The sequence below is a fragment of the Henckelia pumila genome, chromosome 4 (assembly GCF_033568475.1).
Source record: "Henckelia pumila isolate YLH828 chromosome 4, ASM3356847v2, whole genome shotgun sequence".
Taxonomy (NCBI): Eukaryota; Viridiplantae; Streptophyta; class Magnoliopsida; order Lamiales; family Gesneriaceae; genus Henckelia; species Henckelia pumila.
In genome coordinates, this window is record NC_133123.1 from 154,246,686 (window position 1) to 154,272,646 (window position 25,961).

The 25,961-nt window shown below is 32.8% G+C and overlaps 4 protein-coding genes across 6 annotated transcripts; 3 read left to right on the forward strand and 1 right to left on the reverse strand.

Moving 5' to 3' along the window:
• Window positions 1–1,541: 1,541 nt before the first annotated feature.
• On the forward strand, window positions 1,542–4,557 carry LOC140863016 (probable auxin efflux carrier component 1c). Its single transcript, XM_073266097.1, has 6 exons — window positions 1,542–2,951; window positions 3,040–3,238; window positions 3,355–3,440; window positions 3,587–3,744; window positions 4,025–4,101; window positions 4,354–4,557. The coding sequence occupies exons 1-6, from the start codon at window positions 1,811–1,813 to the stop codon at window positions 4,418–4,420; spliced, it is 1,728 nt and encodes a 575-aa protein (XP_073122198.1). The 5' UTR covers window positions 1,542–1,810; the 3' UTR covers window positions 4,421–4,557.
• Window positions 4,558–10,725: 6,168 nt separating this feature from the next.
• On the forward strand, window positions 10,726–14,832 carry LOC140863469 (phosphoethanolamine N-methyltransferase 1-like). Its single transcript, XM_073266923.1, has 12 exons — window positions 10,726–11,151; window positions 11,273–11,388; window positions 12,310–12,447; window positions 12,538–12,675; window positions 12,807–12,950; window positions 13,135–13,245; window positions 13,329–13,470; window positions 13,559–13,839; window positions 13,995–14,156; window positions 14,235–14,288; window positions 14,369–14,443; window positions 14,548–14,832. Exons 1-12 carry the CDS (start codon window positions 11,136–11,138, stop codon window positions 14,644–14,646), a joined length of 1,476 nt encoding a protein of 491 aa, XP_073123024.1. The 5' UTR covers window positions 10,726–11,135; the 3' UTR covers window positions 14,647–14,832.
• Window positions 14,833–14,884: 52 nt separating this feature from the next.
• Window positions 14,885–17,222, reverse strand: LOC140863470 (uncharacterized). The gene is made up of 7 exons (XM_073266924.1): window positions 16,697–17,222; window positions 16,314–16,555; window positions 16,084–16,206; window positions 15,875–15,991; window positions 15,586–15,768; window positions 15,365–15,506; window positions 14,885–15,267 (listed from the first exon to the last, which is right to left on the reverse strand). The coding sequence occupies exons 1-7, from the start codon at window positions 17,064–17,066 to the stop codon at window positions 15,086–15,088; spliced, it is 1,359 nt and encodes a 452-aa protein (XP_073123025.1). The 5' UTR covers window positions 17,067–17,222; the 3' UTR covers window positions 14,885–15,085.
• Window positions 17,223–21,103: 3,881 nt separating this feature from the next.
• LOC140865828 (uncharacterized) lies at window positions 21,104–24,598 on the forward strand. 3 transcript variants are annotated; one of them, XM_073270616.1, is made up of 10 exons: window positions 21,104–21,288; window positions 21,395–21,464; window positions 22,171–22,238; window positions 22,516–22,577; window positions 22,838–22,919; window positions 23,002–23,235; window positions 23,358–23,486; window positions 23,570–23,631; window positions 23,719–23,829; window positions 24,449–24,598. In XM_073270616.1, exons 1-10 carry the CDS (start codon window positions 21,238–21,240, stop codon window positions 24,489–24,491), a joined length of 912 nt encoding a protein of 303 aa, XP_073126717.1. In that variant the 5' UTR covers window positions 21,104–21,237; the 3' UTR covers window positions 24,492–24,598. The 3 variants fall into 3 exon arrangements, with proteins under 3 accessions (XP_073126717.1, XP_073126718.1, XP_073126719.1); XM_073270617.1 differs by having other exon boundaries at window positions 24,455–24,589; XM_073270618.1 differs by having other exon boundaries at window positions 24,458–24,475.
• Window positions 24,599–25,961: the final 1,363 nt, after the last annotated feature.

The window sequence follows — 25,961 nt, forward strand, 5'->3', positions numbered from 1 at the left end:
GAATAATATATGTGTGAAAAATATAATTATTCATTACTACAAAAAAATATTACTAGATAACAACAAATTCAAATTTTGACTTTTAAAAAAATGAATAGCAGTTCCGATATAACAATAAACTAAAATTTTGACTTTAAAAAGATGAAAATAATAGATTCATTTATTAAATTTACATTTTTACGATGATACACAATGAGACAAAAAAAATCAATACCAGATTTTAAAAATGTTACACAAAGAAGCGAAAAATATCTAACATCATATTTTAAAAACAACAAAATCCCTTTTATGAGATAATGCTATATTTAAATTTTATGCTCATTTTTTAGATTATATATTCAACGACATATTTAATAATATTACGCAAAGATGATGTTAAATTTAAATTTTATAAACAGTATAATTTCTTTTTAGATTATATAACTGACAACAGAATTTAAAAAATAAGTTACACAAAAAGACCGAAAAATATATAGCATAATTAAAAGACAGAAAAATCCAACTCTTTTTAGATGCACATATAAAAAAAATGTTACGTAATAAGACCCAAAATATATAATAGAATCCTTAAAAAGTAGCAAAATCCTTTTACGAGATAATGTTGAATTAATTTTTTTTAAAAAAAATATAAGTCCTTTTTAGATTATATATTCAACATCAGATTTAAAACAATGTCACACAATAAGACAAAAAAAATATTAGCATGTTTAAAACAACGGAATTATTTTATGAGATAATATTCAGTTAACATTTTTCAAAGATTATAATCTATTTTTAGATTTTTTTTATTGTAAAAATTACTAAAAAATATATAATACTATGAAGGTAATATATTTAATTTTATATATGCAAAAATAGTTTTAGAATTTTATCATAAATTTTTATATAAAAAATTAAAAAAATTATCTTAGATTAATGAAAATAATGAGTGGCTGTTAATTTTTTAGTTAATGTGAACATTGAGCGAAAAAATAACAAAATATACAAAGATAACATGAAAAGTAAAAAATTAAAATAAGACATTTCTAAAAAAGTAGGGGTGTAACGATTTTTTTTTTTTAAAATCTTATAAGATGTCAAATAAATTATTTTGGCAACTTAAAACTGTTTTTACAAATTTAAAGAACATATAGCTCTGTCAAACACCCTCTACCCACAATGAATTTAAATTGATTCTAATATTCTAAAGATTTGAAATCCATTGTGATTAGTTATACTTATATCAATAAATTTGATTTTTTTTAAGTTATCTAAATAATGAAAATACATTTAAATCCATAGATTTCAAATCATTTCATCAAAATTCAACCTTCATTTATTTGTATTTTAATTATTTATTCAAACACTCATATTTATTAATTTTTACCAATAATATAATATAATAATTACGTAAGAGTATGAATAATAGTCAACAAACCAAAAGCAAATACAAGAAGAAAGATAAAGAAAGAGGAGAAGCCTGTAAAAGCTTATTGCATACAACCAAAGTTTATCTTTTTCCATAATTTATACAAGTATAAAGCAACTTATTCTCAACTTCCTACGCACTCGCACTCGCACTCGTACGCAAAACTCTTGCTCAAATCCAAGCACGGTTCAAACAAAGAGTGAAGAACAGAATCAAGGAAATATATCGGTAACCTGGCCGCTTGAGCTTTCTTGCAACTCTCTGAAGTTGACATAATCTGCATCTGAAATACTTTCGTTTTCGTTTTTGTTTTCGTTTTCGACTTCAACTTTGATTTAGTTTCTCACAAATATTCCTTTGCTGTTCTTTTCTTGATCTTGGATTTTCAAAATCCTGCCAAAAATGATAACTTTATCCGACTTCTATCACGTTATGACTGCGGTGGTGCCACTCTATGTGGCCATGATGTTAGCCTATGGTTCTGTAAAATGGTGGAAAATTTTCACACCAGATCAGTGTTCTGGCATCAACCGTTTCGTGGCTCTGTTTGCTGTTCCTCTCCTCTCTTTTCACTTCATTGCTACTAATGATCCTTACTCCATGAATCCAAGGTTCATTGCTGCAGATGCGCTTCAAAAACTCATTGTTCTTGCAGCTTTGATCCTGTGGAATAAAGTCAGCAAAAGGGGTTCTTTGGAGTGGACAATAACACTTTTCTCTCTTTCCACTCTCCCAAATACTCTAGTTATGGGAATCCCTTTATTGAAGGGAATGTATGGGGAGTTTTCTGGTGGCCTAATGGTGCAAATTGTGGTGCTTCAGTGTATTATTTGGTATACTCTGATGCTCTTCATGTTTGAGTACAGAGGAGCCAAGATCTTGATTTCGAAGCAGTTTCCACACACTGCTGCCTCGATTGTATCTATCCATGTTGAACCTGATGTAACATCATTCGACGGACGGCATATTTTGGAAACCGAGTCACAAGTTCAAGAAGATGGGAAACTGCATGTTACTGTCAGGAAATCTAATGCTTCAAGATCAGATATTTACTCAAGAAAATCCATGGGATTTTCTTGTAATACTCCAAGGCCATCAAATATGACAAATGCAGAGATTTACTCTCTTCAATCTTCGAGAAACCTCACACCTAGAGGGTCTAGCTTTAATCACACAGATGTTTACCCTGTGATGGGAACTGGTGGCAGAAACTCAAGCTTCTGTGCAAATGATGTTTACAGCTTTTCGAGTTCAAGAGGGCCGCCTCTTAGACCCTCAAGTTTTGAGGAAGAAACTGGAAATAATGCAAACAGATCAAGATTTCCCCAGGGAAGCGATAGTCATGTGCATATTTCAACCGCAGATTCCAAAGAAAACTCAGCAAAGAAGCCAACTGGACAAGAATGTGGGAAAGATCTACACATGTTTGTTTGGAGTTCAAGTGGTTCTCCAGTTTCAGATGTGTTTGGGGGACATGATTATGGATCAATGGATCAACTCGCTGATGCTAAAGAAGTTGAATGCACTGTTTCTCCAAGCAAAGGTACAAATCCTTTCTTGATCCCATCTATTATTCTTGTTAAATTATCATCGTTATTCGATTCTTTCTTGAATTGTTTTACATGAACAAGATCAACTGGAAAGAGATGGAATCAGCTTGGGAAATGAAGGAAATGAAGGGGACAAACAAGGCGAAAACAAAGTGAAGATCACGCCTCCCGCAAACGTAATGACAAGGCTTATTTTGATGATGGTTTGGAGAAAGCTCATCAGAAATCCCAACACTTATTCAAGCTTACTTGGATTAACATGGTCTCTAATCTCATTCCGGTACAAAACTTGCATAAATCTTCTCCATCATTTTGTGGGATCATCTCAAATTTTACACAGCTAAAGATTATCGCCTTAACTCGTCGATTTCTTGAATTATTTTTCCTGCTTTTTAGGTGGCACATTGAAATGCCAGCAATGATATCAAAGTCCATTTCTATACTCTCAGATGCAGGACTTGGAATGGCCATGTTTAGCCTCGGTTAGTAGCTCTAATCATTATGGCAAACTTTTTACTTTTAAGTTATTAAATCATATTCAAACTTGAGATCTAGCAAATTATAAAGTTACCAATAAAAAAGGAAGCCAATAGTTCAGTGAGATCATATGATAACATAGGCTCCACAGGTTTATTTATGGCATTGCAACCTAGGATTGTATCATGTGGGAACCGTGTGGCAACTTTGGCAATGGCAGTGAGATTTCTCACAGGACCAGCTGTCATGGCTGCTGCTTCCTTCATCGTCGGCCTCCGCGGCGTTCTCATGCGCATCGCCATCGTTCAGGTCATTCTTTAGTTTTTCCCCATCTCAACTTTCTTTACCCTTGATATACACATACACAATCACACACAAGTGTTTCTTGAAATACTATGTAGCAAATATGTGTGAGTAATCCAAACTCGACTGGCTTAGTGGCAAGAATGAGACCTTACGACTCATTTGGTCTTGGATTCAAATCAATCTCACTTGTATGGGTAGTAGTTAAGAAATTTCTCCACCCGTTGTATATATTTTAAAAAATATATATCCAAGCTTGGCTAACTTCGAGTTCGAATCGAAACAGGCGGCTCTACCTCAGGGGATTGTCCCCTTTGTTTTTGCTAAAGAATACAACCTACATCCTGAAATTCTAAGCACGGCGTAAGTATATATAAAATCATAAATAAATACTACATTTTCTGGTTTAATTTCATTAATTAAATATAATTTTCTAAAAGGAGTTGATATTTACACTTCATTTTTTGTTATTTGCACTCCACTTGTGAGTAAATTGAACAAATATTTTACACATGAAGTGGAGTGTAGATAACATAAAATGGAGTGCAAATATCAACTCTCTTTTCTAAATGATATTGCTAATTAAATTCGTTTGATGGTATTTTAAAATTGCAGTGTTATATTTGGTATGTTGATTGCGTTACCAATAACGCTGGTATACTACATTTTGTTGGGGCTTTGAAGCTATGGGAGATATGTGTATGTCCTTGAAATAAATACTCTATTAATTTTAATTTCTTTTTGTTATGTAGCGAATGATGAGGAGAGATGTAAGGTTTTTTTTGTCTGTTAAAAAAAAATTATTTTTTGTATTTTTGGAGTAAGTTGGAATTTAAGAAAATATTATTTTCGATTCCGCTATTATTTTATTCATATTATAAAGAGTGATAATATTATATTAGCCATTTTTGGCACGAGTCGTATGACCTGTTGGCTGTTGCTTCATATTCGATATGTCCGGGTCTATGCTGACCTTCGGGACACTGCTCGAAGGAGAAGGACAATCGAACGGACCCGATCTCTTGTAGATCAATTGATTTGATTTGCGAGAGTGATCGGGTCCGTTGATATTGACAGACAGGATAGTATCTGTCTGTCAGCATAGACCTACCAATTTAATATCTAGATTTCATTTCTTTTACTTATTATATATTAATTTCCAAATTTTCTTTATTTTTTCACACTTTTTTCTCAACTAGCTTCATCATTCTACATTCAACAACACTTAATAAACTAAATCGACTATTTAAAACCCTTATTATGTGAAAAATCAAAACTAAATCAATTTCTAAAAATTAAAAGTATAGCATGCATATATATCGTTAATGAATGTTATATTATATACATGCAACACATATCTATTTATGTTAGTATATATTTTATTTGAAGGAAGTAAAACACCAACTAAGATTTTTTAATTTTTGTATATGATTTTCATACATAAATATGAACATGTATCTTGTAAGACAATCTCATTCATGAGATAAATTAACTCTACTCATATTTAAAATCAAAAATAATATTTTTAACATAAAAAATAATATTTTTTCTTGAATGATCCAAATAAGAAATCCGTGAGTCCGTCTCACATTAATATGTATGTATTCGAGTATCAAATACTAATGCTCACAATTTGCAAATTTGACTTTAGAAAGAATAATGCATTAATGTTTATACTATACGATTGATGATGCCCAGTGTGCAGGCTAATCAGGAATAGAATTATTTTGCGAGTACAAGGAATAGAATCTAGATTGTGTGTAATTTAATGCTATTAATATTCGGTCTTACAACCAAATTCCTAACAAAGAATCAATACCATATTGAACTGAACATTGGTGGAATACAAATGCATGTGGTTAAAAAATTTTGTATTACATATAAAGTCTACTACGATGCCATCCCCGGCCCTAGGTCGTGAGGCGCGAGCCCGTGAGGCACGAGCCATGATCCATGTCACAAGATCGATCTCTTGAGAGTGGTTGGCTACGATTTAAATCGAAAACTTTCTCTCACGAAGTTGAGGTGAGAATGAATGCATTAGATGATCGAACTTGACTTTCATAATTTGAATTAATAATAAAGTCTTTACTAATTTGTTCTTATTAATATCTTATATTAAATTTTAATTTTTATATTTATGTGTGGGAGTATATATTAGCTCGTATAAATCATCCACAAAGAGAGATCAGGGATGCCTTCACTTACTTTGAAATATAATCTAAAATAACTATGTATACAAAAAATAAATAAATAAAAAGGTTCAAATTTGTTCCCAAAGGCCAAATATAATTGGGCCCAATTGGACCCAGCATTTTAAGCTAGGTCCAGTGAGAGAAAAGTCGGATCTCTGGAGAATCCAAATCCAATATCAAATCGGGTCGGATGAGGAGGAATGGGGCAGCCTGAACTCAAACCGGTTGTGACATGGATCCTATCATTATGATCGAGTGGATTTTTTTCTAAATATAAAATAAAGTTATAAGGGAAATGAGACGTTATTTTTAGGGTATTAATATTATTCTCAAAGGTCTATATGAAGATGTATGTTTATCATTAAATGTGAAGTTCATTGATTTTTAATTTTTTTTTAGTGATTTTCACATATATTATTAAATATTTACTCTTAGATATATTTTTGAAGCAGTACACTAGTGATTCTCACAAATTTTGAAATTTTTGTGAATGAAAAACTGAAAAAAAAAAAAAAAAACTTTTTAGAAACAATCTCAAACACCCGTAATCATAAATTAAAAATATACATTGAAATTTCTTATCAAATATACAATATTAATTAAATGTCATTTGTCAATTATATATATTTTTTATGTAAATTAATTTAAAGGTACCCTCGAGGATTCTCGTCTCTTGACTTCTTCCAAAGGTCATTATTAAATGTTTTAAATAAATTTCAATCACATATAACATCACAATCTCTATCATCCCTATTTTATTGCAAAGGTCTTGCATGTTTCACATTTGAAATACTGTAAAATTTATTTAAAAACTTTTTAACATAGATGTCGGCATTATTCAATTGGACTACATCTTTATCACATCCAATATAATAGTGCCACATCATTGGTGGGCATGGTAGTGGGCATGATAGGTGAGCATTTGAAAGAAACTATATATATATATATTCATATATTTCGTTTTTATACAGATTAAAAATATAATTAATTAGAAAACAAAATTTCTTTTATGTTTATTTAATTCATTCAAAATATAACTAAATTTATATATATTAATTAGTAAAGATATATTACCAAAAAAATAATGATAAATATGTAAAATATAGTTTATATTTGATACAATAAAAAAGAACTATAGCATACATGTTTGAAACGGAAGAAATATTTATATATATATATATATATATATATATATATATATATATAATTTTGATATGCTAGGCACCGATTATGAATATATATGAGATCATTAGTTGAGATTGTATATTGTATATCTAATAAGTAGACGTCATCTCAACCGATGCGCACATATGTGCACACAGTAGATCTTAACGTATCAAAGTTATATATACGTGTTTTTTCTCTTTTAAACGTATTTTAATGAACACTCAAACGTAACCAGATGTACAATCGAATATCTTACTACAGATGATCACGGGTGTACCCAAAGAGAGATGTGTGTGTGTATATATACATATGTATAAAATCATGAGAGTGAGTGAAGTTAATTAGGTAAATTGATGGTACCAAATGTGTTGCATGTGATCAGCGGGTGAAGATCCAAATAGATTGTACAAACGTCACCACTCAACCAGTACCGTTCGCATGCAAGTGGCATCAAACTGTTACGTCTACTCATTCATTAATAAATACAAAATATACATTTTTTTTAAAAAAATAATGTATTTATATAATAATAAATAGCTATAAATATTATTGTCATATCTATTTTTTTTTTCCCCTGAACTATGCTAGCTTGTTGTATGGCCCTTTATAACTTATGAGCTCCTTCGTTATTACCATGAAATATGATTTTTGATATAAGTATATATTTCTTTCATTCGATCTTATAATTGCCATGATTATTAATGTAGTAGAACAACTTGTTCATCAACAGAGACATGAGGATTTGTACTTATGATGTCGTTAGTAAAATTGAGTTGTACCATTATTATATATCACTATGATATTTGATATATATTAAGTTAAAAAACCTTTTTTTAAAAATTTTATAATATTATTTGATCAATTTCAAGTAACATATTTTCTTGTATCAAATATATAGTTTGTTTGTTTTTCACGTAGACTGAGAAAATAATTGAAAATTCAAAGATTACAAACAAGCTTCGTACATTAAAAAAATATTGTGCGTTTTCAAAACTTAGTTAATAGAAATGTGATATGTTAGTTAAAAAAATGCTATTAAATATATAAATTTGGTTTTCTATCTTGAACCAAAAAAAAATAAAAAATTCTGACGAAATACGTTTGAATTTTTTATTTGAAACCATTGATCTTGAATAAATACATGACTGTCACTTTTCAATTTTCAAGAGAAAAAGACATCGTCACTATCACATAATTAAAGTATCCGATTTCGATATAATAGATGTGGCTTATTTTATTTCCAAAAATATCTATTTGCGTACGTAAAATCTCAATCCGTTATTTATCCAAATTTTGAAACCTATATAAGATTTTTAATTTTTTATTTCATGAAATTTTCAAATATCCTTCTCGACGTGGTCCGAGGAGTTTTTTTTTTATTGTTGTTGTTATTATTATAATATGACTTGAAAATACTAATATTTTGATGTAACTGACTTGTCTAAGAAAGTTTTGATACGAAGAATGAAATGTTTAACCATGTGTTCAAGACTTCAAGCTTTCACTACTAATTCTTGGATAAATTTTATCCTTAAATATTAATGTAACATGTTTATTTTTATTGTTAAAGTTACTATATACTGCTCACACAATAAATTTAGTTGCATAAAGTCATAAATTAAAGACATGTGCGATGCCTTTAGCATTTTAATATCATTATTATCACGTTGGTATGCGTGTTCTACGAGGATTTATTTTATTTATTTTTTCAGCGAGATATCCTAAGAAAAATTATCACGGGAATAAAATTTTCAACAAATAATCGACTTGCTCGAGAATGACAAAGAAATTATCAAGCGAAAATTATATTATATTACGTTAGAGATTTATATAATAAGTATTTTTAATCTTTAAAACATATCAAATTCTTTCTTCCCAAAATATTTAATTTTTTTAATGATTGAATGAAATATATATAATTGAATAATCATTATATTAAATTAAATGTATTATTAATTGGAGCAATAATTGTCCATATTAGAATAGTGATTGAATCATGATCTTTGAGACTCTGTGCGATGAAAGATTTGAATTACAACGTAACATTACTATCATCTATAACTTTCGATAAAACAACAAACTCTAGCTCTGCTCGATTTTCAGATTATCGACATAATCTTAACAATTATCTTTTTTTTAATTAACCATTCTCCTATAAATAAGTGGAGTTTATGAGATTGTGACATTTATTTGAATCGGTTAATTTCCACGACTGATTGTTGCAGAACTCAAAGCTAAATATTCCATTTATTTTAAAAAAACATTTAATATCATCATATAAATAAGATTATATATATATGTTGAGTTTGTAAATGAGACACAACATATATTTATAGTATTTTTAAATTTATTTTTATTTAATATATTTATGATATAATCTGATATATATTTTTATTACTATTACGTGGGAGGGATTTATAAAACTCAATTTGATACCACCAGATATATAATTTGAAGGCAATCATTGTCCTCCACGAAATTTAAAAAAGGACATGTTAATTGACATTTTATTCTAGCTTTTTCTAGACCATTAATAAAGTACCACTGACATAATAAATTATGTTCTTCATGATTCATGCAATTAAAAAGACAGAAAAAAATATTCGATAAAATAATCGATGCATGAAGTCATATTTTTTAAAAATAATTTCATCATATTTTATCGAAAAATAAAATATATTTCGTACAATTATTATTGACCCTTTCGAATATAAAATCATTTGTAATCATATTGCCCCTTTGATACCCTTCTCTTGCTTTCCAAAACACCTCTCCATGTAATATTAGTGTATTTTCTATTGATGTGTCCTTTGATTTGTATAATTAATTAGTTTCAATTATATATTTTGATAAAACGGCAAACATCATTCTTACAATTGAAATTAATCACATATTCGATTTTTCTTGGTTACAAGAATTATAATCATTGAGAGGAGTTTGTTGAGAAGCAACCATTGTCTCTTTTGAAAGAGTAATCAAAGTGTGACGTTTTGACCGTTGAAAAGTTTAAAATATTTTAGTTACATCACTACCAACTGTTAAAATATTTGGTAAAACAAAGAGTGCTCGATCCCTATAAAAATTAAATATTTCAACATATATAATCAATATGATATTTTTTTTATGTACAAAAACTCCTATGAGACGGTCTCAAAGGTCATTTTTTTTAGACGAGTCTTTTATATGAGTTATTCATTAAAAAATATTACATTTTATGTCAAAAATATTACTTATTATTATAAATATGGGTATGGTTGATCCGTCTCACAAGAGTGTTACTCTTTTTTATAAGTAAGTAAGTCTCGTGTGGCATGGTCTCACATATCTATGTCCATATATAGAATGAAAGTAATGAAATATTTTTTGTAGATCGAGTGAAGCAAAAAATTCATCTCATAAAACTAACTCGTGAGACGATATGCCGTGAATTTTCGTATTTTTTTAGTGCCTAAACTATATTTTAATAGCAATTAGCAACTAAAAGATTTTTTTTTTTAAAAAAATAAATGATAATATAATGGATCCTACGTAAACAATAGAATAGCTAAGAATCTTCAGTGGCCCCTCGTGGGACTGCTCCATTATTGGTTCCACCAGATTCATGATTCGCACCCCCCCCCCCCACCCCATCACCTAAGCTACACTGTCCTCTCCCCGCTTCACCTTCTATAATTGAACAGAGTATTCGGCCACCATTGCCTCGCAGTACACTGTACACCTCTTTTCTTTGTCGTCCACAAGCTTTGTATTTTTGGATCTTTTCCGGTCTTTTTTCCCTATTAATAGATGCGAACAAAACTTACAGCGAATGCAGCAAAAGGGGAGGTGTGATAACCGAAGATCCAGGACATTTTCAAGATCCCGAATCGCCATTGAGGGTTTCTAATCTTGTTTAATCGGAGTAATCGATCCGAGGCCGCGGACACTGTCATATACCATCTTTCTTTGCGACCCATTTCTCAAAAAAATAAAATAAAAAATAAAAACGTTTCTTTTTCCGTTCCTTGTGTTCAGTGATTGATCGTACTTTCCACCATGGCAGCCGTTCAAGGTTCGTGGGATTCAAGATTTATGAATCTTTAATGTGTTTGTTTGTAAATGCTGCATAAGAACACATGTTTCTTGTTATTGCTGTTGTTTTGAATATGTGTGGTGTGGTGTGTTGTGTACAGAGCCAGAGCGTGAGGTTCAAAAGACCTACTGGATTGAACATACGGCGGACTTGACCGTGGAGTCTATGATGCTTGATTCTAAAGCCTCTGATCTGGATAAGGAAGAGAGGCCTGAGGTAATATATATACACACATATATACATATATGGGATGATGAATAAGATTATTTTGTTCGAAAAACTTGATTTCTTTTATGGGTATTGTGACGTAGCTTAAAAGATGTGACCTTTTTCTTCTTCTTTTTTTTTTTTTTTCATCTGATTGAAGTTTCGATTTTTAGTCGCTTGTTTCTAAGGTTTTACATCATGATCAGACGACTTTTTCTGGTATAATTGTAAATAAGTTTACTTTGCAATGGTGGATTCAGTTAAGATTTGATTGATGCGAGAGGTCTTTAGGTTTATTTCTCTTTTTCATACACTGCAATAGTTCTGGTCTTTTGGAATCTTGGATGACTTTTGTTGCATCAAAAGTTCACACATAAAGCGTCGTTTCTGATATAACGTTTCTTTCTTCTCTTTTTCTTTACTTTTTTATAGGATTCTGTTACTGAAAACAATGAAATAAGCTGTCTAATTCACTACTTGGTCAAATAATGGATTTTTCTTCGTTGTTTTGTGAAAATTTAAAAATCAAAGCTAGCCATGAGAGCTATCAGCTCAAGCTATTACCATGAAAAAGCTGTTACTGTGAAAAAATGTGTACTATTTGGAATAAATGTCCTCACTGTGATAAGAAGAATAAAAAGATCATAAAAAAATTTCAAATGTAAAATATATCAAAACAATTCTAACTGGAAATTATGTTACAGATGTTCCCTTTTAACCATTTTCAGGCCTGGTTTTTCAATTTGCGTTGGTCCATTAAACTTCTGGATGTGAATTCGGAAATTGTGTGGCCATACTAATCTTTCAATTCAATGTATTTTCTGGTTATATGTCGTTTCTACAGAGCATTGTATTGTGTAGAGATGATAAACTAAGTTGTCATACTAAATCTTTGTTTCCACCACTCGTTTTTCTCATACATCTTCACAGGTGCTGTCTCTGCTCCCTCCATTTGATGGAAAGTCAGTTCTAGAACTGGGAGCTGGTATTGGCCGATTCACCGGCGAATTAGCTAAAACCGCTGGTGAACTTGTGGCTATCGATTTCATCGAAAGTGCAATAAAGAAGGTTCCATGAAATTTATATGTTCATATTTAGTGGTTATGAATAAGCAGCCTGGAAGTTGTATGAATAATACCCTTGATCTATGGTTTGCAGAATGAAAAAATCAACGGGCACCATAAAAATGTCAAGTTTATGTGTGCTGACGTGACCTCCCCAGATTTGAAGTTTCCTGAAGGATCTTTAGACCTGATATTTACAAATTGGCTGTTGATGTATCTCTCGGATGAAGAGGTAAAATTCTGAATCATCAGTTCATTTGAATTTAATAGCTTGGCTTCTTAAGGCCACACGATCTTTGTGCTGTCTACTGAGATTTTTTAGGCTAATTGATGGCTCAAGAAGAGTAATTTATTGTTTTGTAGGTTGAGAATCTTGCTGAGAGGATGATCAAATGGTTAAAAGTGGGTGGCCACATATTTTTCAGAGAATCATGTTTCCATCAGTCTGGAGACCACAAGCGAAAGAATAACCCTACTCACTACCGTGAACCACGGTTTTACACTAAGGTTGCCTTCTAAGGCATAACCCTTTTTGCTTCATACTTTGAAGTTTCTAACGAAGTGCATATCCTGAGTTAAACGCCTAGTTTTACTAACTTCATATTAAAAATCTAAAATGAAACAATATGTGCTTGTTTCTCTTTCTTCGATAACCAAGAAGTTATCTGACTCTACGATTTGGAATTCACAGCTGTTTAAAGAATGCCAGGTCTCTGATAATTCTGGATACTCTTATGAACTTGATCTTATTGGTTTCAAATGCATCGGAGCATATGTAAGGAACAAAAAGAATCAGAATCAGGTAATATCTATTTGGGTGCAAGAAAAGATTATGAAAATAACCAAATTTATGCCTGACTTATGTAATGTATTTGTGTTTTCCAGATTTGCTGGCTGTGGCAAAAGGTTACCTCAGACAGTGACAGGGGATTCCAGAAGTTCTTGGACACTGTCCAATATAAATCAAGTGGCATATTGCGTTACGAGCGTGTATTTGGACAGGGATTTGTTAGCACTGGAGGGATTGGTATGAATGAGTATTTGTCGAGTTTCTGGCTAAGTTACCAATCTTCATCATTCCCCTTCTCGGAATTACTTGTATTCTTGTCGTGCAGAAACAACGCGGGAGTTCGTTGATAAACTTGATCTTCAGCCTGGCCAGAAAGTCCTTGATGTGGGATGTGGCATTGGAGGAGGCGATTTCTACATGGCTGAAAAGTATGATGTTCATGTTGTTGGCATTGATCTGTCCATCAATATGATTTCTTTTGCTTTTGAACGTGCGATTGGTCTCAACTGCGCTGTTGAATTCGAGGTTGCTGACTGTACAAAGAAAGATTACCCCGATGGTACTTTCGATGTTATCTACAGTCGGGACACCATATTACATATCCAAGTTAGTTTCCAACTTTTAAATTCCCACTAGCTATTTCTTTAGATTTATCATAATTTTGCTCGATCCTTCCCCTAAATTGTTCTGTTGCATTGAACATTCCTTATCAGAAAAATATCCTATGATCGGTTAATATCAAGCCATGGCTTTATTTTCAGGACAAACCTGCACTATTCAGATCATTCTACAAGTGGTTGAAGCCAGGAGGCAAAGTCCTGATAAGCGATTACTGCAGGAATGCCGGAACCCCATCTGCTGAATTTTCAGAGTATATTAAGCAAAGGGGATATGATCTACACGACATCCATACCTATGGCCAGGTTCGGTTTAGCCAAGAATTGTCAACCATCGACATTGATTCATGTGATCATATATTAAGCATGCTCCTGTGTTTGCAGATGCTTAGAGATGCAGGCTTTGACGAAGTCGTGGCTGAGGATCGCACTGATCAGGTGCTCGATCTTGGAGCTCTTTCTTATAAGTGTTTCCAATGAATTTATTAATAACTTTGTGTTGATTTCTTGATTCCCAGTTCATAAAAGTTCTGGAGAAAGAATTGGATAAAACAGAGAAGGATAAGGAAACATTCATACACGACTTCTCAGAAGTACATTCTTCTTATTCATCAATTCCGAATGCGACTCTTTCTTGTATATCCTTGCCATCATAGAGACTGAATCTTTCGATTGTTTATTGAATTTTTACCTACAGGAAGACTACAATGATATAGTTGGAGGCTGGAAGGCCAAACTTGTGAGGAGTACCTCCGGCGAGCAGAGGTGGGGCTTGTTTATTGCCAAGAAAAAGTAATGCAAATCTTTCAAGTCTACAGCTTCTCGAAGTTGTTCCAACTTCCAATATGTCTGTATTTCAAGTCCACTATGTCATTGTTATTCAATAAAATTGGTCGTAAATGGTTGGCCAATCGACGACTTTTCTCAAGTGATGTATGATGTTTGGGGATCATTTGTGCTTTGTATCTTGGTGTAAGCAACTGTGCCTTCAACAAGAATGTGATTGTTAATTTATCGCAGTTAAAATTTCCACATGAAAGCGTCAAATTAGCTCTTGTTTATTATATTGCCAAACAAAACTGGAGTGAAAATCTTGTAACTGTACATATATACATAGGCATTAGCCTCTATCCATCAACACTAACTTCAACTCCCTGGCTCAAATGTACATTCAGGCACTGCTACCAAACGATACACTCAGTTGACAGCAAAATTCTCCAAAGGGGCTCTCGGTTTTACTTCTTAAATATATCCGCCATGTTGTTCCGATTGGTGGCCATGATCGGAGAAGGAGACATTGTTTTCTGGTGATTTGTATAGTGTGATATTGTAACTATTTCACAGGCTTTTTTGTCGTCGTTAGCCTCTTGGGATTCGCCATCTTCAGCTCCAAACATTTGTACCATTAAGCTTCCGCCTGCAAGAAACACAAAAACCATGCAAATTCTTGGTTTATTTGGGTTGTAAAATTTGAAGCTTTTGGCTGTTTTTGAAATGCAAACAAAAATATATACCCAACACGAGAGCAGCACCGATCCATCCAGCAACTTCCCACCTTTCTCCAAGCAGTAACCATGCAAATCCGGAACCCCAAACAGGCTCCAAACCGTAGATAACTGCTGTTTCTGTTGCTGATACCTCACGCATTGCAGCGATCTGTTTAAAATATATAACCAACCATTTCAGAATCCCTGATTAACAACACAGATGATCTGGTTCTATCTGCAGTTAATACCTCTCCCCATAAGCTGACCCCAGTTGAGAATACACCGGTATAAAGTGCCGGTACCCATGGAAATGCAAAAATCCAATCGGAAAAAAACTCCCACGTCCACGATATCCCTTCACTATCTTGAGCGTGATCAAAGTTTGCGGCAACTAGGCACCATATTGTGGATAGAACAGCTACAACACCAACCTAAAGCGAAAAATATCACAGCCTGTAAATTCCTACTACCATTTAGCTCAAAACATAAATATACAGAGCAAGTTCAAGCCTGACATCGCTCAAGAAATCAACAAACCTCATATCCAAGAAGTGCCGAGAACTTCTCTTCACCTACTGTCCTTGATACATGCTTCGTGCGGAGCGTATGAATCCCAAAGAATATAGCACTAACAAAGTTGAAAAGATCCCCAACCTGGACGAAAAAAGGAACCAGGCAGGGAATGAATCAAGAAACTATAACATCATTACATCGCAAAAAAAGTAAAAAATTAAAGTACTCCTCACATTCGGAGGTGATCCACAACATTCGAGCATGGAAATCCCGAGAACAGACATGAGGATTCCGAACCACGTCCGAGCCGGTACAATTACTCCTACTACACTTTCAAGAAGTGGGATTATAATAACCTGTCCGAATTCGCAACAACTAGCCTTAATTCCTTCTCATTCACCGACATAATAATATCTTAAATTTTGCGGAAAATGAAAGAAGTTTTCTTGAAAGATTAGCTTACTGTGAATAAGGATATAAAAGAAGCTCGACCTGCATCAGAAGTAAGCAATCCAAGTGCCTCACTCAGATATCCTAAACTAACCCATAATCCCAACTCTAATCCTGAATTTCGGGTCTGAATATCGTTCCTGGCTAGGAAAATGGAAGGTAAAAATGGGATGGTCGCTAAAACAAATCGGACGGCTGAGAAGTAGGCTGGATCAGTGAAAGATTCAGCATCTTTTATGATGCTTATGTTACTTGCTGCAATATCAAAATCCAAAAGAAAAAAACAAGAAAAAAAAACCATCAAACTTCAATTCTTAATCATAAAATTGTGATTAATGGGTGTCTCAAATTAGCAACAAAGAACTGTTTTTCAAAAGCTTAATTCCACCAGCTTACCGTAGATGATGGTGATGACATTAAGCAAGATTATGCTTCTAAATTTCTTGTTCCCGAAAACCGATTTCCTCCAAAAACGACTCCTTTCGTTTCTCGAACATGGTTCCTCAAACATGGCTGAAACAAAACTCGTGTTTTCAGTAAATTCTTGACGAAATCTCCCATTTTTCAAAGTCTTTTCCGTCAAACTCTCTCTGATAGTAACTGAAGAAAGATTCACACCATTACTTTCAGAAGAAAAGGACGACTTCGAAGATGAAACGATGGTGAGATGGGTGATTTTTCGGCGGCCGCAAGAATGAAAATGGCACTGAATCGTGGGCACAGCAGCAGAATCCATATGCGTCTTCCAAGTCAAATATGGAGGCATCTTTAGTAATTGGAGCAAATTTTTTCTGGGTTCTCTGCGTCGAAATTTACGAGAAAATTTATAGGTGTTCGAAGATCAAAGATGGCCATCTTCTTCGTTGGACGGCTTACCATTTTTGTGTTCTGTAGCATTTGAGCACGTTTGCATTGCCACGATTATTTCATTTAATTAACACCACATAAAAGAATCGAAAACGACAAGGATTCTTGAACTTTCATTTAGGATATGAATTCACATGAGACATTGAACATTTTCACGTGAATTTATTTCGTATTAATTTAGCTTACGATGAAATGGACGTTTGATTCTCGTTGATTGAGGATAGTTAATTTTCTTTATATTATTTTGAGATAAGAAAATCGAGTAAGAATTTTTTTTTTTTCTCTATTAAAAGATCGAGCGTAAAACCCGTCATATATGATAGATGTGTCTGATTTTTTAAAATATCGAATTCCAGAAGATATTTAATTTCCAATAAAATAGTTTATACTTTTTCTATTTTTGGTATTTCAGAAGTATGGTAAATACAATTTATCTGCATCAAATATAATTGATAGTATATTCTTGAAAATAAAAGTATAAAAGTAAAATATATTATGTACCTCCTACTCTATTTTCTTTTAATATAAAGTAGGCATATGTTCGAGGAAAAAAACAAGTGTTGCATGAGACCACAAACACGCGGCCAAACGTGTGGGTCATACATGAGAAATGTGACATGTTGTACATTTGTAAGGACACGATCAAATTGGTTCGATTTTGACTCATTTAACTTATTTTATTTTATAAATCTATATAATATAACTTTATAAAATCTTTTGGTATATAATTTATCATTGTTAGAACATATTTATAAAATAATAGGATTTTTTTTCATCGACCATCCTAATTTAAATATAATTATGTCAATGAATTGAATGACAATTGAGAAAAAAAAATGTAAAATCGTAAGACTTGGGACATTCAGTCAATGATAATTTATACTACTCATGAGTAATAAATTTTGGGTGGTCTCTCAATTTTTATTAATTATTTAAAAATGAAAAAAAAAATTCTCTCGGAACGTTATCATGATCCGAAGCATACTATTTATATATTTTGAATAACGATTAATAATTATAAGGAAACTATACCGTCTATACTTAGATATTAGATAAGTGCTCTTTTTGAACATGAAAATCGTACTTAATAATTCATGCTAAAAACAACAATTAAGCCATTCTTTCGGAGTTATTTTTTTTAAAAAAAAAGGTTTCCGATTTTTTCTCGTTTTTAAATTTTGAAATATTTATCACCTAGCGACGGAATAACTCTACTAGAATTAATACTGCTACGCGCACTTCACCTTCCTATATATATAAGTTTCTGATCACCCAAATAATAATTCATAAACAAGAGAGACGACCAAGATCCATCGGTAACAATCAGCAGTATCCCTAGCTTGTACGCCCAGAAGAAGGAAGTTTTAATCATGGAGATTAATCATATTCCAGAACGAGCTTTCAATCAACTTAGACGGTCGTATCCATCGGGTTTCCGTTTCAACCCGACGGACCAACATCTCGTTCTCCATTACCTGACAAAGAGGACGGAAAACCAGCCTGTTAGCGTCGACGTCGGTATATTCGATGTCAATCTCTACATTTTCAATCCATGGGAATTGACAGGTATTTCGATCGATCTTTAATTTGTTTGTAATTTACGTACGTATTGCAATATTATTATTCATGGTTTCATGTATACGTATTATATTATATATCTCATATATATATATATATATATATATATTAATTGTTTATGTACATGCAGCAATGTATCCGACTTGTGCTAGAGATAAATGGTATTTCTTTACCGAGAGAGCACGCAAGTATCCAAACGGGACTCGACCGAACCGATCGACCGGCGACGGATATTGGAAGGCGACGGTTGCTTCTCAGAAGATATATGATCACAAGAAAGTTTGCGTTGGATTCAAGATGAATTTGGTTTTTTACTTGGGAAAATCTGGTGAAGCTGCAGGAAAGAAGACTAATTGGATCATGCACGAGTGCACGCTCAATCGTAATGACAACAATATGCGAGTAAGTAACGAATCTTTAATTTCTATTTCATGTTGATGGAATATCTCTTTTGATATATATATATAGTCATGATCCACTGCACACCAGTGTGCAGGGATTTTGTGTGCACCGCGGGATGTTTGCGTGAACATCTAAAAAAAAAATCAGATATTCGCGAGAACATCTCAGATGTTCACGCGAACATCACAGGGTGCACACAAAATCTCTGCACACTGGTGTGCAGGGGAACAAGATTATATATATATATTAATTAGTACTGTTTAATTTGTTCACATGAGCGCATCTGAATGACTGTGTTCTTTGTCGAATTCACGAAGGAAAACCATCCTAGGAGTACTGCAGGAGAAACAAAGAAGAGATCAGTACCAATATTGTTCCATGGCAGCAGCAGGAGCAACAACAACAACTACAACAAAATCTTCTCATGATATGCGGCCAGCTCGACAATAATGAAGTGTATTTTGACTTAGATGCGGCCAATGAAATAATCCTATTGTAAAAATTTAATTTGCATCATAAAATATCTAAATGTGTTAATTACCAGTTATTTCTTATATATATATTTTTTTCACATATAGAGATCTTGACCCAAATATCAATCACTCAAAATTACATATATGAGCAATTTTGTTAGGTTTTTTTACGTGTTCACTTCCATGATATGTATATGTTGATGTTGCAAACGTACATGATCAGTGAAAAAAATTCTTCTAGGACTGCCTCCCTGAAAATTTTATATGCATGCTTTTACAAGATCACCTCTGCTAATTCATCACTAGCTAAACCAAATGTAAATTTCACAAAAATCTCACATTTCCTTGGTTGATTTGATCATGTATTAACTATTAAAAAATAATGTGATTTTCAAATCCTTTGAATATTGAGTGATTTGAAATTTATTATCATTAGTACAATTATAATGTAAACAAGTAAAAGATGGATTTGAATTTCATTATGTTAGGTTGCTTTTGGCTAGATGAGTTTGAAATACATGGATTTAGATTTTAGTTTTATTGTTTATTATGAAACAATTAAATAGATGATCCAATCAATACTAAAAAATATAATAAATTTCAATGATATTATTAATTTTTGGGTTAACATGAAATTCATCTTAATTAACATGAAATACTATATAAATAATGTCATAAATGAATTTGAAGTTTATGATCTTATTTTTATAAACAACAAATATACAATTGAATACATTAAAAATACATGAACTTGAAATCCATCAATCTGCAACCTTAAGTTCTTTGAATAATGAAAATAATTGAAAATCATGGATTTGAAATGACTTGACCCACCCAATTGCAACCTAAATGTTATGTTCATGGACCCCATGGGTAGGACCGAATTATCCGAACCAGAGAGAGTGGTCAGAAAAAAATCTTCGGGTCTTAATTAAACTTGATTTTGGTCCGTTCAACCTTGACACTTCAACCTATGCATGGTCTAACTGAGATCGAACGCTCTGATCTGGGTTCAAACGGTCCGATTTATCCGTAGCCTCCGATCCTTGGTTTCATGCTTCCGAAGGGATCAGACCCTCCGATCCGAGTTCGGATGCTCCGAACTCACCTTGGCCAAATTTTTGAAAATTGCCCAATTTATCAAAATCAAGCCTCTAATCCTTGTTTTACTTAATTAATCTTGTAAAATGAAGGCGAGCTACTACACTAACGGTAACAAAACCTCAAAACTCTCTTAATTAAGAAAATTAAATTTTTCTAATTAACATACCCGAACAACTCATCTTGGGAAAAAATAGCCCATAACTAACTTTACTTCCAATTAACACCATGAAAACATTTTATATGTACACCTTGAAATGGAGCCTTATATTATTTTATTTAAAAAAAAAACAAATCATGTGAAAAAAAGAAATGAAGAAAATTAATAAATACTAGGTGGATACAAGTGCAGCATCTCCATTAACTTCAACCGCACATTATTCTCCACAGAAAGAAAATTCTCTCTTTCTCGACAATTGACGAGTCAAGTTTCAAAACAAGAAAACAAATACCCAATCAACACTTCACTTCAATCTCCAAGCTTCATTGGGATTCGGCTACTCGAAGAATTGCTAGATGGGAACCGTTATCGACTCCCATTTCTTGGCACTTACTGCCATTGTCACTGTGCGCATTATCGAAATTTCGCTCACAATTTTCGTGTTTTGCGCGAATATACATTCTGTTTTTGTGGTGGGGTTGCTCAAGATTGTTGCTTTTTGCTTTTTTGCAGGTGGGCTATCAGCTAATCTTCTTCATAATCACAGCCCTTCTCAAAATCGATAAAGTCACTGACTTTGCAGGTTTTCATGCCCCTTTCAAGCATGATATGATTTTTCTTGGGTGTATGATATGAATTTGTCAGTTTTATGATATAATACGAAGTATTCTTTTCGATATTGGTTGAAGAAGTCAGAAGTGAGGTATAAATTTTGAACAAAAATGACATTAGTTTTAGGATTTATTTTTGTCACCTGTGAGATCATATATCTTGATTCTGAAAGTGGCTCCTATATTAAGTTTTGATCTCGAAGTTAAAACTTTCGACTTTTTTCTTTAAGAAATAGTTAAAATAATCGTGGCGTAATAAAGTACTTTATTAAGCTTGTCTCCTGTTACCTTTGCTGACAATTATATGTTTCCTGTGGAAATAGTCTTTCGAAGATTTAGAATTGAATACTATTTGAAATTGTTGGAAAGATGAGCTAAAAGTATTTATTATGTTGTGAAATGTGAACAGGATGGAAATTATATTTTGAGAGAAAAGAGTGTGAATAAAATGGTAGATGTTTGGTTTCGATTTGAGGATGAAAATGGAGAATTATAATAAACTGAGCAAGGGCCTAAGGTTTTTGTTATTGAGCTGAGAATTGTGGTGACCAGTGGGGAACTCTGTGAAGTTCGTATTTGAAGAAAGCAAGACTCTTTATATGATTGTTTTAGTGTTTTGCAGAAGTTTTTGGTTTTGTGCGTCTTTTTATAGATATTCTTTTTACCTTTTTGTTACAGGTAGCACAAATTTTGTAATTCTTGCCATATTGACTTTGGTCGTGAAAGGATCGTGGCACTTTCGTCAGGTGATCAAATCGTATCTTTCCGTTTCGATCAACTTTTCGTGTCAACATTGTTATGTGAGATGCAGTAAAATTAGAAGCATCCCGGTTATATTTACAATTTTGAATTATATCTCATCAGAGATGTATCACATGATAGTTTATATATGCTACTGAATCTTTATGTGGAGAAAAACTATGTATGACAATGGCACCAGATTTATATTAAAATTTTCTGGGGTCGCTTGATCTTCTTTTTATTGCATCTCTTAGTGTTTGAATTATTAAGTTCTGTTTTCAGGTGGTTTTGTCCTTGTTTGTAATCATCTGGGGTCTTCGTCTCGGTCTGTTTCTTCTGATGAGGTCCGACTCAGACAATTGCTCTCCTAAATATATGGAATATGCTTATATCTTTCATTGAAAGAATGGTCTCTTGAATGGGGTTTGGAAAAGTTCAAATTATTCATGTGACGCCAACTAGGCAAAAATTATTTTTTAAAAGGATTTTTTTTTATCAATTTATGCCACTCCACGAATTTTCTTATCGTTACCTGACAATGGAATTTTAATTTCTTGTTTTTTTAGTCTTTATTCTGAATCAGCATTGTGATTATTTGTCTTAGGATACTTCGGTGGGGAGAGGATCGACGCTTTGATGACATGCGCACTAACTTTGGAAAATTGGCAGTTTTTTGGATTTTCCAGGTTCCGTTGCTTGTTTAAATATGAAAAGAGTACCTAATGTTAACATCTTCCCCCATCAATCTCCTCAGTCGCTCTTTTGCAGGCTGTCTGGGTGTGGACTGTGAGTTTACCTGTTACAATTGTTAATGCAAGTGATCGAAATCCTTCAGTTCAAGCCCGGGACATAATAGGGTGGATCATGTGGTCTATAGGCATATTTGTTGAAGCAACCTCTGACCAACAGAAGTTATTATTCAAAAACGCTCAAGAGAACAGGGGAAAATGGTGCAATGCTGGGCTTTGGAAATACTCCCGTCACCCGAACTATTTTGGCGAGGTTTACTTTAGAGTCGTCTCTGTCACTTCGAGCCAATATATTGAAATATAAACGTGATATTTGATGTTCATTTTCTACAATCTTTCTTTAACTGTGTAAAATTTTATGCATTTTGTGCTCAGATACTTCTCTGGTGGGGTATTTTTGTGGCTGCAACACCAGTACTAAAAACTGCTGAATGGCTAGTCATCTTTGGCCCCATATTTCTTACCTTACTGCTCCTTTTCCTCAGTGGCCTACCACTTCTCGAGGTTGCTAATTTAGTTTGTTCACTGGTAATCAACTGTTACGGCACGTTTGAACGCGCATCTGTACTGAAAGTTTGCTTCTACAGGAATCAGCGGACAAAAAATACGGAAATGTATCTGCATACATACACTACAAAAAAACTACAAGGTTGGTGCTCCCGTTCTTACCTTCGTTTGCAGTAAATTTGTGTGATGAAACTTGAAAGAGATAATCATTAAGTCATTTTTTGTGCAGTCCTCTCATTTTACTTCCCCCTGCGTTGTATGGAAATTTGCCATCATGGTTCAAAGCAACATTTCTGTTTGAGCTTCCTCTCTATAGTCGCAGCCTTCCCCGAGAAAGCTGGTAAGATAGGCTTAATTTTTTAAAATGATATAAATGCCTAAATTTAATTTGCCAATGAAGTTTAACCACACCATCCTCTGCTCGTTTCATTCACGGGATTTACCACTTTCTATCCATCTTAACTTAAATCCACCTTTGTTTCTCTGATTTTTTTTTGTTCAAAATTCACCTTTGTTACTTTTCATCATGAATTGAACACAAATACCGCTGATAAAAATCTGCTGGTACCTACTTACCTGTTTCATGAAATGAAATCGTGGATACTCATAACTGGAAGATTCACTCGTCATTCGTATCTTTGTGTCCATGTATTCTCTTTTGGCACCAGAATAAGAAAATTAGGAGAATCCTACTTCCGGTGTGATTGTATAAGATGGTCACGCGAACATTTTTTTTGTTTTGTAACGAGACGTTCAGAACAAAAAAGTAGGTGTAATGTAGCATAGACTCATGCTGAGGAGAAAACTCATGTCATTGCACACTTCTATGGTACATACCGATAACAAGAAAGTGAGCATGATGTTGAAAACTGTTGGAATTCCTGCTTTGGAAATCTCTCTATTTTTTTCCCTTTTTTAAAATTTTTTTGGGGGGTTCTAAAATTCTGTTTTTGTGCAAGGAATAGAAGACAGCAAGGGAACAATGCAGGGAAGATAAGTTAAAATGCTCATGCTTGCCCGCAACCTTTTTCTTTTTTTTTTTTTTTTTTTTTTTTTTTCACTTTTGTATGTTAATAATATATACTTAAAAATAATCCAAGTTTTATTACAATTTTGGTTGCAAACTGCGTGCTGGTTCTCGGTTTTTTTTATTTTTATTTTTTATTTTCTATGATATTTGTGGAATAACAACAAACAAATAATAATAATATTTATGATGTATCCAGTCAACAGTGTTCATACACAAAACAATTATTACTCTAAATATTAGGAATATGTAACAAAAAAACATATTAATGGAAATATATTAAAAAAAATCAATGAATAACGCCAATATGATTCTCAACAGTGTTCATACACAAAAAATTATTACTCTAAATATTAGGAATATGTAACCAAAAACATATTAATGGAAATATTTATGTGTGTGTGAGTGTCGACTAAGGTGGTATCATGTTGCACTTTAATCTACATTAACATTATAAGAATTACGCAGCGCAACAAGACTATCTGAATAATGACCAATCAGTCATGACCATAACAGCTTGAAACATTTTTGCTTTTTCCATCGGATCTGTTGCTTCTTCAGTATTGTTCACAAATCTCCAATCATTCGCCACCGCAGCCTTCCTCGACTGATCCTTCCTCTCATTGATATATTCGAAAATTCTGAGCAACAAGGCATCACACGTTGCCGTGACTTCTTTCCCCGGCTTCTCCTCCGGTGGAGGACGAAACCACAGCTCCACACACTTCTCCGCGGTATTACTTGGGAATCGTCGTGCTAGTTGTCGTGCATAAACTTGCCGTTTTATCATTCGATGGTGCTGTGGCGGAGGCACTGAAACGACTACGAGAAGGAAGAGGAAGGCGGCCATCGATGCAATGATAAGAAAATACATCATGGCATCCGACTTGGGATACCTTTTACGGCCTGCCATGGCTAGTTTATAGGAGTCTTTTTAATTCCTGAAATTTTGGGATTAATAACATATATGTTCGAAGTGTGTATATATATATATTAGTGATATACATTAATTAATTATCAAAATTTTGGATTCCGTAGAAGCAAATATATAAATAGTAAGGAAAAACACAAACCCGTCCAAATTAAATTGTTCGTGTCGATCGGTTTTTCACTCGATCATAATTTGGATTAGTTTTAAAATAAATCAAATCAGAAGAAGTTGATTTGGTTTGAAGTTTGATTAATTATCTAAACCATATCCAACCACATTAATTTTTATAAATTTGAAAGTATATAATATATTTTGTGAGAATTTTCCTCTGCGACGAGTTTTTCAACCATATATACTTAATTGTTTTTTTTTTTGTTTTGTTTTTTTTATTTCTCTTAAAAAAAATTCGAGATATTTAGTGATAAATATCTTACTATATTATTAAAGTAGAGACCATTTAATTAATAAAATTTCATTTAATTGATTAAACTTGATTTTAAATTACCATTATCTC